The following is a 12437-nucleotide window of genomic DNA, read 5'->3' on the forward strand; positions in this document are numbered from 1 at the left end:
AAGTAGCAACTTCAGATCTGGACTTCTAACTCCAATTGGCTCTAGGACATTGCATAAAAGCCCCAAATCTCATAACAAAAAGGAAACTATGAGCAAAGGAGTGAAGGTAATGACTTCTTACCTTCAAATGCTCTGAAAAGTCACACCAACACTGGATCCAAGGCTTCCTCTTGCACCACTATGAACTTCATTCTCTTCCAAGCTTCAAATCACAACACCAAGGCTAGATCTTGCTCAAAAACGGATATGGTGGCTAGGGTTCGATGTGTAGGATGAGGGGAGTTGTAAAGGAACCCTAAGGAAGAGAATGAGGTGCTTAAATAGTGCACAAAGTCCCGGATTTAGGGTTTCCTCTTCAGACCGGACTCACCGAGTCCATTCTTCGATTCGCCGAGTCGGTCACTTACTCCTCGACCCGGATCCCGCTCGGACTCGTCGAGTTCCTCCTTGGACTCGACGAGTTGGACCTTTATCTTAGGGTTTTCCTTTCCTTTATTGGTCTTTCTGATTATGGGTGTTACATTGACTTTTGGGGTATTTTTGGTATTTGGGCCTTGATGGAATTGGTGAATTGGTGGTTGTGGGCTTTTGAGTTGTGAGCTGAGATTCGGAGTTGGACCTTATTAGTTATGTGCTACTTGTGAGGTGAGTTTTCCTCACTGTACTAATGGGTCTAAGGCACCAAGGCCGGTCCTTTGAATTTGATACCCTATTATGCATGCTTTATGTTGTAGTGATATGTTAGGTAAGTATCCCGGTATATAGGATAATGTTATGATTAGTGATTTGTAGATCTGTTTGTTTGGCTGTAGACTGTTATATGATTATATGTATTATATGTACATGTTTGGTCGGCGGCTGAGACTTCATTGCTTTGTGCGTAAGCCAACAGGCCAGGGCATTCCAACCCGATGGTTGAATGGGCCCGAGTGTATTCCATCCCGATGATGATTGGACCCATAGTACATTGGCATTCCAACCCGATGGTTGAGGGTCTAGGATATTCGAACCCGATGGTTGTTTGGACCCATAATATGTTGGCATTCCAACCCGATGGTTGAGAGACTGTTGTATTCCAACCCGATGGTTGATTAGGCCCATAGTATGTTGCTATTGTATATATGTTGTTTGTTGTGTTGGTACTTTGAGATAAACTCACTAAGTTTTGGACTTACGGTTTTGGGTTATGTTTCAGATACCTCTGATGATCATGGGAAAGCAAAGACTTGATCGTTCACCTCCTCCTGTTATGTTGTGATTTTGGAAAAAACTCAGATGTTAATCATGTTTTTAAAACTACAATGTAAACAATGATAATTTTGGGATTGGTTTGAAAAGCTTAAATTTTTATGAAATTTTATGAATGTTACATCATCCAATGCAGTATTCAGGTTCAACATCTCATGTATCATCATTTGAATTATTTTTTGCATTTCTTTTTCTTTTGGTGTGAATTATAGTTTGTCCTTTTGCAATCATACGATTGCAATAATATAAATGTTTCGTGTGTAACCAACTCTTTAAGAGTCTATAAATAAGGCTTTGCCAGTAATAAATAAAGCAAAATTATTAGTATGTAAGACTTGATTATCGATTATCTCAAAGTTTTATCTCTCTTGAAATTGAATAGTAGAGTTCCAACCATCATCAACCATTCAAATCCAACAATTATCGAATCCATATCATCCAATGTAGCATTCAGGTTGGCCATGTTATCTATCATCATTTTGAATTATTTTTTGCATTTCTTTTCCTTTTGTTCCCCCGCATTCATCTCACCCTCAATTACCCGATAAAAGGTATTCAGTTTCAAACCATAAACCTCTCCATCAACAGGGTTTTCTCTCAGCTCCCCTTTCTCATGAGTCATGACATCTAATCTCTTTCAATCACGCCGGTTTCTGACCAAGAATCCGGGGTTTCCCAGTCGATTTCACCTCGAAACTGCGGAAACACGAGTTTTAAGCGTTTTGGTTTGAGATCAGTGGGTGAGACAGCGGTGGACGAGTCTATGGATCAATCGGAGGTGCGACCCAATAGTTTAGGCGAGAAGAGACCGTTGGAGGAAGGTGTCAAAAGCGATTTGTGTAACAAGAAGGTTAGAGTATGTGGTGAGGTCCGACAGAGGGTTAATGTGAAGAAGGTGGCGGAGATAGTGCTTGTGTTGGCTACAATCGGGAAACTGAGAGCTGGTAGGAACCCTACGCCGGTGTAGATTAAGATGATGGCACAGGCGATTGAGAAGTTGGCTGACGTTTGTAAAAAAATTGCGCCAAAATATGTTTTCCCTAAGGACGCTTTTGGGACGATTATTGAAGATCTTGCTCCAAAGTTAGGGATTCGTCCTCCAAAGTTGTCAATTTCTGAACTGATTGACGGAAACAAAATTAGGTATTCGTCCTCCAAAGTTGTCAATTTCTGAGAAATTACTACATACAAAACAAAAGGTGATGCTTTATTGTTTGCGAATTAATCAATCATTACTGATTCTTTCGAATTTGTAGCTTATACTCTTTTCTTGTCATTGCATTCCGAATCAGATGGAAAAATATGAGGTGTTCCCATTACACTCTGCTACTTCACATGCTGTTGGAGCTTTTCCATCAAATAAAGCAGATCACCCACCCAATTCATCTTCAGGATTGCATCATCATTCAACAGTTCTTCATGCTTCCCCAGTTTCAAATTCGAGAACTTTACCATATCAATTGCCCACTTGCAGTCATCTTGGAAGGCATTCTACCGAGTCTAAGATCTGGGAGACCACATCTAAGATCTGATGAAATATTTAATTGTTAGTATAAATACTCAACACTATTAAAAATGATTATTACATTTTTCAGCAACATATGTTATTACAACCGATTATTTGATTCTGCTTACTCATTATCACATAATCACTTTCAAAATACACATCTAGATTCTAGACACCCTCAAAGAATACTTAATCTTTACTACTACGTTTCTACTTTCTCTATTTTTAAGTTTTTTCATCCAAAATTTCCATCATTTGCAGATCATAGAGCACCAATTACCCACAAAGAAATTAGTAAATTTGTTGAGAAAATATTACAAGCACAGATAACAGAGCAACAGAAATGGACTCCTCCTTCAAGGGACTACATGAACAAGCCTTTGACTTGTCAAACTTGCAAAACCACAATTACCAAAGTGGATACAACACTCGTATGTGATGCATGTGAAAAAGGGTACCACTTAAAATGTCTACACTATATCCCAAAATCATTTTCAAGTGACAAGTGGCAAGATTGGCATTGTGTAAAATGTTTATCAATCACCAATGGGAAAAGGAAAGCTTTACCCCCTAAATATGGTCCTGTCATTACAAGCTAATTTGAATTGTTTTTTTTTTTTTTTGGAAATCTAGTGATTTCGATAAATGCTATAGGTTAATTGTCGAATGTAAATACAAATGTGATCTTTGAATGCGTCTTAGTGGCTCTGAATAAAGTAGGCAATGGTCATTGATAAACATATACCAGATAAATTGATCAGTTAATTATTGCTTACATTTCTATTATATTGTTTATTGCTAATATGTTTGTTTAAAAAAACAATTACACTATTAAAAAATAAGATATTAGATTTGTTGTTATATTATTAAAAGGTCTATTCATTAAATAAATGTTATTAGATACGTAATTAATTTAATGAAAACACAGTAATTTTGCTATAACATACAAAAACATTTTTCAACACTACTCGAAATAGCTTTCAAAGAGCATTTCCACGAGCTTTTCCGCAACACAAATCAAGAGCATTTCCACGAGCTTTTCCGCAACACAAATCGCATACATCATAAACCCACATGTAGACGTAGTTGGAATCAATGTTTAAAGGGAAAGAAAAAAAATCAAATCTAAACTTTTTACAGCAAACAGAATAAAACCAAAAGGTTGAAATCCACATTCCAAACAGATTCTGATTCACGATTGATGATGAATCAATCAAACAGTAGCATTTGGATTAGTAAGCAATTCAAGAGATTTTTTAAGGTAATCTACAGCAACAAAAACATCATCAAACGCCAATGCTCCAACAGCAAACCTTGCAGCCTTATGTGCCTCTGCAATTTTATCAGCCGGAGGCTGATAACTGCTGCTGTCATACTCATACGCCGCCGCCTGTCCACCAGAGCTCCCTGCACCTCCATGTACTGGAACCCCCCCATTTCCACCACTCACTTTGTACTGACCACCTGTAGCTGTAACTGCTGCTGATGCATCAGACCCCCCCTGATAGTATGATGACGGGTAATGACCTGGGGCTACTGCTGGAAGGGCAGTTTCGGAAAAACTAGGGTAAGATTGGAAATTCGGGAATGTGTACGAAGGGTCATGTTGGTAATTTTGATGTTGGGGTTCTTGTGGGAAAGATGAGGGCTGGTGGTGATAATTCTGATGAGAATAAGTTGGATTTGAATTATCTCCTCCTGTGTTGTGGGAATGGAAACTGTTGGATGGATAGTCGTCGGAGGAGTAGGTGGGCGGTGGCGGAGGGGCGGTGGAAGACGGTGCAGGGAAATTTGAGGGTGGTTGGATGGTTGAAGATGGTGGAGGAAAGTTTGAGGGCGGTGGTGGTTGAGTGTTTGAAGAAGGCGGCGGCGGCATGGTGGAATGTGGCGGTGGTGGAGGGTCACGTGGCGGTGATGCGAAAGTATTTGTGAACTTTTGGGAATCACTTCTGTCGTATAATTGGGATGAAGGATGAGATTCTGGTGCATGTCTGGTGGTTGGTTCCATGTCCTGCCAATAATTGATTTTTTTATTTATTTCAGTAAAACATATAATGAGGGTATTTTGGTCATTCAGTTAAGAAAAAGTAAGAATGGAATTGAATTCCGTCGATGGAATGGAATCCGAAATTCCAATTCCTTTAGATTTTGCAAGAATGACTTACATATCCACTGCCTGATGTATCTGAGAGATCTTTTTCACCACCAGGGGGGCCCGGTATAGGCTTCCTTCCTTCTTTAATAGCTTTCCTTATATCTGCTGCTTTCCATGCTGCATATTTTTGCTTCTGCTCAAGCTATTTAATAATAAACCAATTATGAGTTTATGATTCATCAACATTTATTTCCTTTTTTTTTTTGTCATTTCTCAATCATCAAGAATAAGAAAGCAAGTAAAAATGGTGATAAACCAATGATAATAGAAACTTGACTCACATCAGGTTGGACTTCACTAAACTGGTTAAGGATTTCAAAGAAAATGCTTGCAGCATAAAATGTCTTTGCTGTATTTCTGCAACAGGTTTACAGATAAGTATTAGTATTCTAATCAAAATCAACACTAATCTTGTTTATCTTGAGCACAAAATCTCATATGTAGTTTGTATAATCTTTAGTTTCTAACAGCAAACTAGTGTTAACATTGATGTATCATAATTCATAAGAAGAAAAAAAATTCATACAGATCAGCTCTCCCAGCTCTATCTTGTTTATCGGCCTTTGCGAAGACATTTGAAGCAAATCCTTCAAGGTGAAGATGATCATCAGGCCCCAACTGCAATGACTTCTTATCCTGTAAATGAAGAAGCAAACTAGATGAAGGACAAAGAAGATTTTGATACTCAGAGAAAACAGAATCACCTAATATTTGACATAGAATATTACTTCAATGTCTCAAGAAAACATTCATCTTAAACTTAATACAGCGTACAAAGTACATACTGACTATTCAAAATTAAGTCATCAACAACGAACTATCTTAAACCGTTAACTTCGAAAGAAATACGCGTCTTAAAGAAGAATTCGGACCTTTTCAAGTTGTTTCATGAGGGAAACGAGTAGGGAACTAGTGGTTTTGGTACGTTCACTCGAAGGGATCTTCAAACCCCGTTCCATCGCATATAATCGACCTGAAAATCAAAATTTCCCAATAAACCACAACTTAATTACTGAAATCGAGAAGGTTGAGAGAATATTAGGGTTTAGAGTAAAATTGTGAGATGATGAAGAAGAATCAATACAGTAGTAGGCGACGAGAGGCTCGTGCTTTTGCAATTCATCGGCTCTTTGAAGGTAAGGTAACAGTAGCTTCGCTGGTTCGTTCTCGTTCGCCATTTTTACGTTCAACGATGTCAATGGGAAGCGGACGACAAGGGTTTTGATCGATGTTGGAGTTGCTTACTCTACGCAATAACAAGATTGATGACCTCGACGCGTATCGCAAATTCGAAGTAATTTACGGTTGTAGTCCCCAGGCTTAGAGAAAACCCACATACTAAGTCCTAAATGTTGTTTTTTCTTTTTGTAAGTTTTAGTGGCTATTTGATATAAGGTTGACCGGGTCCGGTCAGCAATTTTGGGCAGACTCAGGTCCACTCAACCCGTTTGGTAAACTCATAAAAGGGCCGACTCGGTCAGCTGTGATTGACACAACAGCTTACCCGATCCATTGATTGTTAGTAACTAACTCAAAAAATTGTAAATATTTGCAATTATAATATTTCCGGATCAAATCATTTCCAAAAACCAAATAACATCAAACCAAATAAAGTCTTTTCACATAGACTTTGGTTCATAATAATAGTTTGGATCATATTATTTTGCATCATAACGATTTTTAAATTATATAATTTTGAATAATAAATGTACGATTAAGTAACGTAATATATATCATAACGATTTAAAGATCATAAACATTTTCAACCATAATTATTTCGGATCATATTATTTTCAAAAAAATAAGAATTTTATTTCATATGTATTGTGGTTCAAAAATGGAATTATACATCCAATAATATGATCCAAGCTATACAGATATTATTCTTAAAAAAATTAGTTATACGATTAAAAATATTATGATCTACGCACAAAATTAAAGGATTATAATAATTATTGTGATTGGACTAATGTTGACAATTAATTTAATAAAAAATATAGAAAAATAAAAAAAACTGTAATTAAAAATATATAGTAAAAAACAAATTGAAAGAAGCTAAAATATTTAATGTGAAAGTCGTTTAAAAAAATAAAATTAAAGTAAAAGAGGAAATAAGTAAACGATTCTGAGTATAATATTAAAAAAAAGACAGAAGAGGGACTAAATGTCTAATTGCATTTAATTTCAAAGTTTTAGGATTACATATTTGATACTTATTTTGTTTTTTTTTTTTATTTATCGATTTTATAATTTTTTTGATACAGTCAGATATTATTAAAATTTTAGGTTTATTTAGATTATGATAATTAAGATTTTAGGTTTTTTGTTGGATTTTGATATTTAGATCACTACGGTGACTCTTCTGAAATTGAGAGCTATCATCTATATTTCCTTTATAAATTATAATTTTTCTTTATACTTAAAAGAAAGGAGATTCCTAAAGGTGGTGTCATATACCCAATTTTTTTCTAAGAGTAGATCCACCTATACAAAGAAAAGAAGGAAATTATAACAAATTTCAAATACAACAGAAAAAGAAGAAAAAAAAAATATCGGTGCATCCGTAATGAAATAAGTAAATAACCCAAGTACCCAACAGATCACACAACCTTTAGGTTATTTGGGCAAATATTATGCATCACAAAAACCATGCAGGTTATCACATTAATCAGCAATTGCAAGTTGCAACTCTAGGATACAAACTTATGTTTGTCCACCATATTGAGGTGACAAAACTAATTGCTGAAAATAAAAATTGATTATCTAGTTGGGTTATGAATAAGAATAATATTATCTAAGCATGTATATTATTTATTTTAATTATAAAGATATTACTCTCTAGTCTCTACAACGATATAAATATTAATTGATTTGGTTTTTCATCTAAAAAATAAATATCATCACTAAAAAAATCCAATGGACACCCCATGATTATATGTAGCATCGTCTTAGCTAATCAGAACTATGAACGAATATTAAAGCATCAACCACATAAACCCCCCAATAACTTACATCATAAATATACCCATTATGTATATATAATTTTTTTATATATATATTTCTATTTCACTTATTTAAACAACCTTCACGGTGTAAATAGACCAGGATCCTCTTTTGATATAGCAACATAGTTCAAAGGTGCTACGGGCCTCGGGACATCCCTTTTCACATCTCTATTTACCGATTTACCCCCACCCCCATTTTGATTCAAAGACAACCGTCTATTAAGACCTCGTGACCCCGGGCCCACCACCTTCTTCGTGCTACTTAGCGGGCGTGCAGGGCTTGGCTTTGAACCAAACATGGCTTCTTGCTCTGTGTTCAGTTGTTCATGGAATTTCTTCTGATCCTGTTACATACAAATACAATTAACTTTTAGCCCTAAAACGTTAAGTGAAATTACAAAACTAACCCTCATCCTTCTTTTTTCTTCTTCTCTATCATGCCTCAGCACTGCATATTCGTCCAACATGGCAAGTAGTGGAACACCATCATAAGCAAAAGTAAATCCATGCTCTTCTTCCCATGTTCGAGTTTTAGCAACCAATGTGTCAACAAGACCTGCACCAATACAATACAAATTACGAATCTGCCCTTGGTTATTTTAGTAGGACTAAAATTCTGGAATTTTGTTACCTGGGATTTTGCTAACCAAAATTCTAGCCTTTTCAGCTCGTTTAAGATTCAAATGGGCCCCTCTGCTTCCACTATACCTGTTATCATCCTGTCACAATGAAATTAAAAATTAAAAATTAAAAATGTAAAATAAAATAATTTAATTTATAAAACTGACCCTATTGTAATCCTCGAGCCAACTCTCTTCTTCGCAAGCTGACATCCACTTTTCAACTTTATCCAAAATATCTTTTCTGCTGAGGGCTTCTTCTTTTGCTTTAATGATTTGAGCATCCATGTCAGCTACCAAATCAGAAGGCTCCACGTGTCCAGAATCAATTAAACCCAAAATTTTCTCCCTTGCAGACTGCGTGTCAATCTCTATGTGTGCACGTGCAAATATCTCTTCAAGCTCCCCTTGCTTCTTTAAAGCGATTTCTTTCATTCTGCTACCTTTTAATTCATCCAATCTTTCAACTTCCACCTCAGCCTTAACATTGTAACAATGTAACATCAAGAATTTATATAATATATCTAAAGTAAATTACAAAAATGGTCCCTGAGTTTAGATGGTTTTATACAATTTTCGTACCAAAATGTTCTCTCTTGCAATTTTGGCACTTATTTGAGAGTTTTGTAACGTTTTTGTGTTTGTTCCAGAAACAGTCCCTAAGTTTAGCTAGTTTTGCAATTTTGGCCGTTACATGAGGTTTCTGTAACATTTTGGTCCCTAAGTTTAGCTGGTTTTTGCAATTTTGGCCCCAAATTCAGGTTTTTGTAACTTTTTGGTCTGTAATTTAAAAATGATCCCTAAGTTTAGCTAGTTCTGAAATTTTGGCCCTTACATGAGATTTTTGTAACATTTTGCTCTCTAAGTTTACCTTGTTTTTGCAATTTTGGCCCTAAATTTGGGTTTTTGAAACTTTTTGATCTGTATTTCAAAAATGAACCCTAAGTTCAGCTAGTTTTGCAATTTTGGCCCTTACATGAGGTTTTTGTAACATTTTGGTCCCTAAGTTTACCTGGTTTTTGTAATTTTGCCCCTAAAGTCGGGGTTTTGTAACTTTTTGATCTGTATTTCAAAAATGATCCCTAAGTTTAGCTAATTTTTGCAATTTTGGCCCTTAATACAAGTTTTTGTAACGTTTTGGTCCCTATTTAAAAAATGGTCAAATATTTAGCTGATTTTTGCAATTTTGGTCCCAAAAAGTTGCCTTACAGTTTGGCACTTATTTGAAGTTTTTCTAACATTTTGATCCATGTTCCAAAAATGGGGCTGAATTTTGTAACATTAAATTTTGAGTACCTGTTCAATTAAATCAAGAGCAAGAGCCCCAGGGACATTCACTTCATCCACTGAAGAGGATATTTTACATGTAACATGATCAAACAAGCTCCTTTCTTCTTCAGATGTATCCATCAAATTCCAAAGTTTATTTAGCTCAGCTGCCAAATCTTGAAGCTGAAAAGACAAGAAATTTGTCACCTCAAATCACTGAGATATTTTTACCCTTTTATAGTATGTAAAAGGCTGTAAGAAGTGAAGGTGTGAAAGTGTGTTTACCTTTTGTAACCTTTGCTTCTTGGCTTCTTTTAATGATAAAACAGTCTTTGCCAGCCTGGCAAGTGTGTCATTACTTATGCTTTTAGATTGTGTATCAGTGGTGTCATTCAAACTAGGGTGAACTTCTGTGACTGTAGCATAAAAATCAATCCCAAGAACACCACAAATATCATGTATGATGTTCACAAATTCAAGAACCTTGTTCAATCTCTCACTCTGAAAAACATGAGTTTGACATTAGTCATCACAGCTTTAGGCAAATGTGTCAAAATTTTCACCTCTAAGAAATGAGCTGAAGTGCTTATTGCTTACCTTTTCTTTCTCAAGTTCTTGCAGATGATCATGAAATTCATCTAACTTCTTTACAGATAGGTCGGATTCATCAACTGTAAAGCTTCCTGTTTGTTCATTAGTCCCTGAAATTTCTCCACGGATCTTTTGTATTTGTGTCAGGACATTTGCAAACTTCTTTAATCTCTCCTCTTTCTGCTTCCATAATTGTTCTAGAGCTGGTGCAATGGCAGCTAGTTGTTCCTTAATGCTTCCAGAAGTCTTCAAAGGCTACAAATTAATCCACAAAGGAACAAAAAACCATAAATACTATAACAGAAGAAAAAAAATGAGTTCCAAAATGGGATATAGTCTGTTACTTACAATGCCAATAAATGATTTCTCTCCGAGGGATGCAAGAAGAGTGGAGAGTTCAAGTTTAGCATCTGCAAGTGCTTGAAGAAGATGTGCCCTTGATTTTGCAGCTTGTTCCACTTTTCTCTTATACACATTCAAGCATTCTTGCTCTAGTTGAAGAAGCATCTTATCCCTTTCCACATCACTTTCACCTACTTCATCCCAAATTTTCTGCATTACCACAAAGAATCCACTTACCCAATCAATTAAGATATCAAACCCTTTATCAGAGAAGCTTTTGTGAAAGGTAGTGAAACTAATAAATGATTAAAGATGAAATTAGCAAGTAGCTCAAATGTATTTTACCTGCAACTGAAGCAGCAAAGAGCCACAAGTTGTTTCTCCAAGAAGAGGATTTTGAACATCAACCCCAGCCATTTGGTATCCCTGAAAATTGGCCTAACAAAGCTTTTATGAGACAGCTAGTATGAATGTGCTTGACAACTAATGAGAAAACATTGCTAAAAGTAATAAGCGAGTTTGTTTCAATTGGCATCACTTGAATGCAATATCATGTTTTTCAATCAGAATATAACAAAAGTTTAACTATTAGGTTCAAGCTATAACTAAATTCAGACAAGAAAAGTGATTTGTGTATTTAAATTTCATAAAATACGTTGCATCGGTAAGAAAATTAAAACAACCAACCCAGATATAGGCATGTATGAACAAAATCTATAAAACCCTACATTCGGCATTGATGCTACCAACTCCAAAAACTCGATCGTGACCCAATCTTGTAATTACTATTACCACTTGAAAAAATATGTTCACATTCCTCATACAAGAACCAGAACCTTGAAACAACACACATAAACAATTCCCTTCTCTGAACATGTCGTCGCTACACAAAAATGTACGTCAATGTAACACTAAACAACGCTACATTTCCAACGAATCAAGCGTTTTTACGAACTTCAAACGTCATAGATCTCAAAAAGAGCACCGAATTCAAGCAGAAACAAAAAAACGAACAGAATGTACTCAAAATGCACAATTAAATCAAAATTGAGCAACAAACTAGCTTATTTGTACCGATGATGAAGCAAAAAATAAAAACACTTACAGCAATCGGACTCTGGATTAGGGTTTTCGTGAGGTTTTGCCTTCAGAGTTCTTCTGGTCTCCCTCTCTTTTCTTTTCTTTTTTTGTTCGAAACCAAAGAGAGAAAAAAACGAAAGAAATGGAGCGTGTCAAAAATACAGTCGTTGAACAATAAAAGTTGTCATAAATTGGTTTTTACTTCTTTTAAAAAAAATTAAAATAATTGCAATTCTGGATTCTTTGATTTCTTTCCATTAATTTTGGGTTTGAATAGCTGCAATAACAGTATATTTTTTTTGGTAATATATATCTTTTACTAAAAATAATATTATTAATTAATTTGTTCCTTATTTTAAGACCGTTATCTTTATTTTATACAAAATAGCATAAGTTTTTTGTCCGCCAACTTTTATGTATTTAAATTGGTGTATTGTACTATAATTATTCTCATCCGAATAGTTTTGAGGTTTTGCCTAGAGTTTTAAGCAAATGATAACCTACGATTGTTATTTTACGCTTAAAAATATTACTTGAAACAAAAAATATATTTGTAGCTTATTCGTATTTCAAAGTTGAAGAACATAAAACCAAGATCAAACTTTTTATGTGTTTGCGCC

At 35.3% G+C, this 12437-nt stretch overlaps 3 protein-coding genes across 5 annotated transcripts; 1 reads left to right on the forward strand and 2 right to left on the reverse strand.

The window, feature by feature from the left end:
• The first annotated feature begins 1581 nt into the window (after nucleotides 1-1581).
• Nucleotides 1582-3530, forward strand: LOC145015032 (uncharacterized). 2 transcript variants are annotated; one of them, XR_013665708.1, is made up of 3 exons: nucleotides 1582-2447; nucleotides 2541-2794; nucleotides 3017-3530. XR_013665708.1 is itself a non-coding variant. In XM_078973487.1 (3 exons), exons 1-3 carry the CDS (start codon nucleotides 2222-2224, stop codon nucleotides 3352-3354), a joined length of 762 nt encoding a protein of 253 aa, XP_078829613.1. In that variant the 5' UTR covers nucleotides 1582-2221; the 3' UTR covers nucleotides 3355-3530. The 2 variants fall into 2 exon arrangements, 1 of the variants encoding a protein (XP_078829613.1); XM_078973487.1 differs by having other exon boundaries at nucleotides 1582-2391.
• A 262-nt stretch (nucleotides 3531-3792) lies between these two features.
• EXT-LIKE (hydroxyproline-rich glycoprotein family protein) lies at nucleotides 3793-6187 on the reverse strand. The gene is made up of 6 exons (XM_078973486.1): nucleotides 5995-6187; nucleotides 5783-5883; nucleotides 5437-5546; nucleotides 5192-5267; nucleotides 4921-5052; nucleotides 3793-4766 (listed from the first exon to the last, which is right to left on the reverse strand). The coding sequence occupies exons 1-6, from the start codon at nucleotides 6086-6088 to the stop codon at nucleotides 3969-3971; spliced, it is 1311 nt and encodes a 436-aa protein (XP_078829612.1). The 5' UTR covers nucleotides 6089-6187; the 3' UTR covers nucleotides 3793-3968.
• A 1585-nt stretch (nucleotides 6188-7772) lies between these two features.
• LOC145018308 (65-kDa microtubule-associated protein 1-like) lies at nucleotides 7773-11972 on the reverse strand. 2 transcript variants are annotated; one of them, XM_078976206.1, is made up of 10 exons: nucleotides 11843-11972; nucleotides 11083-11163; nucleotides 10744-10947; nucleotides 10402-10650; nucleotides 10090-10305; nucleotides 9832-9987; nucleotides 8704-9015; nucleotides 8547-8634; nucleotides 8323-8471; nucleotides 7773-8259 (listed from the first exon to the last, which is right to left on the reverse strand). In XM_078976206.1, the coding sequence occupies exons 2-10, from the start codon at nucleotides 11152-11154 to the stop codon at nucleotides 7996-7998; spliced, it is 1710 nt and encodes a 569-aa protein (XP_078832332.1). In that variant the 5' UTR covers nucleotides 11155-11163; nucleotides 11843-11972; the 3' UTR covers nucleotides 7773-7995. The 2 variants fall into 2 exon arrangements, with proteins under 2 accessions (XP_078832332.1, XP_078832331.1); XM_078976205.1 differs by having other exon boundaries at nucleotides 11083-11175.
• Nucleotides 11973-12437: the final 465 nt, after the last annotated feature.

The sequence above is a fragment of the Lactuca saligna genome, chromosome 9 (assembly GCF_052625555.1).
Source record: "Lactuca saligna cultivar CGN05327 chromosome 9, ASM5262555v1, whole genome shotgun sequence".
NCBI lineage: Eukaryota > Viridiplantae > Streptophyta > Magnoliopsida > Asterales > Asteraceae > Lactuca > Lactuca saligna.

Bases quoted from the DNA above. Each gene is read 5' to 3' on its own strand.
- LOC145018308 (XM_078976206.1), bottom strand. From the start codon at position 11,154: ATGGCTGGGGTTGATGTTCAAAATCCTCTTCTTGGAGAAACAACTTGT. The intron at 9,016-9,831 runs GTACTCAAAATT...TACAATGTTAAG, and splicing joins CTCTTGATTTAATTGAACAG to GCTGAGGTGGAAGTTGAAAG. The intron at 8,472-8,546 runs GTAACAAAATTC...GTATTGGTGCAG, and splicing joins TTTGGTTAGCAAAATCCCAG to GTCTTGTTGACACATTGGTT.
- EXT-LIKE (XM_078973486.1), bottom strand. From the start codon at position 6,088: ATGGCGAACGAGAACGAACCAGCGAAGCTACTGTTACCTTACCTTCAA. The intron at 5,884-5,994 runs GTATTGATTCTT...TTTGATTTTCAG, and splicing joins GCCTCTCGTCGCCTACTACT to GTCGATTATATGCGATGGAA. The intron at 5,547-5,782 runs GTCCGAATTCTT...CTTCATTTACAG, and splicing joins TCATGAAACAACTTGAAAAG to GATAAGAAGTCATTGCAGTT.
- LOC145015032 (XM_078973487.1), top strand. From the start codon at position 2,222: ATGATGGCACAGGCGATTGAGAAGTTGGCTGACGTTTGTAAAAAAATT. The intron at 2,392-2,540 runs GTATTCGTCCTC...ATTCCGAATCAG, and splicing joins ATTGACGGAAACAAAATTAG to ATGGAAAAATATGAGGTGTT. The intron at 2,795-3,016 runs GTTAGTATAAAT...CATCATTTGCAG, and splicing joins ATCTGATGAAATATTTAATT to ATCATAGAGCACCAATTACC.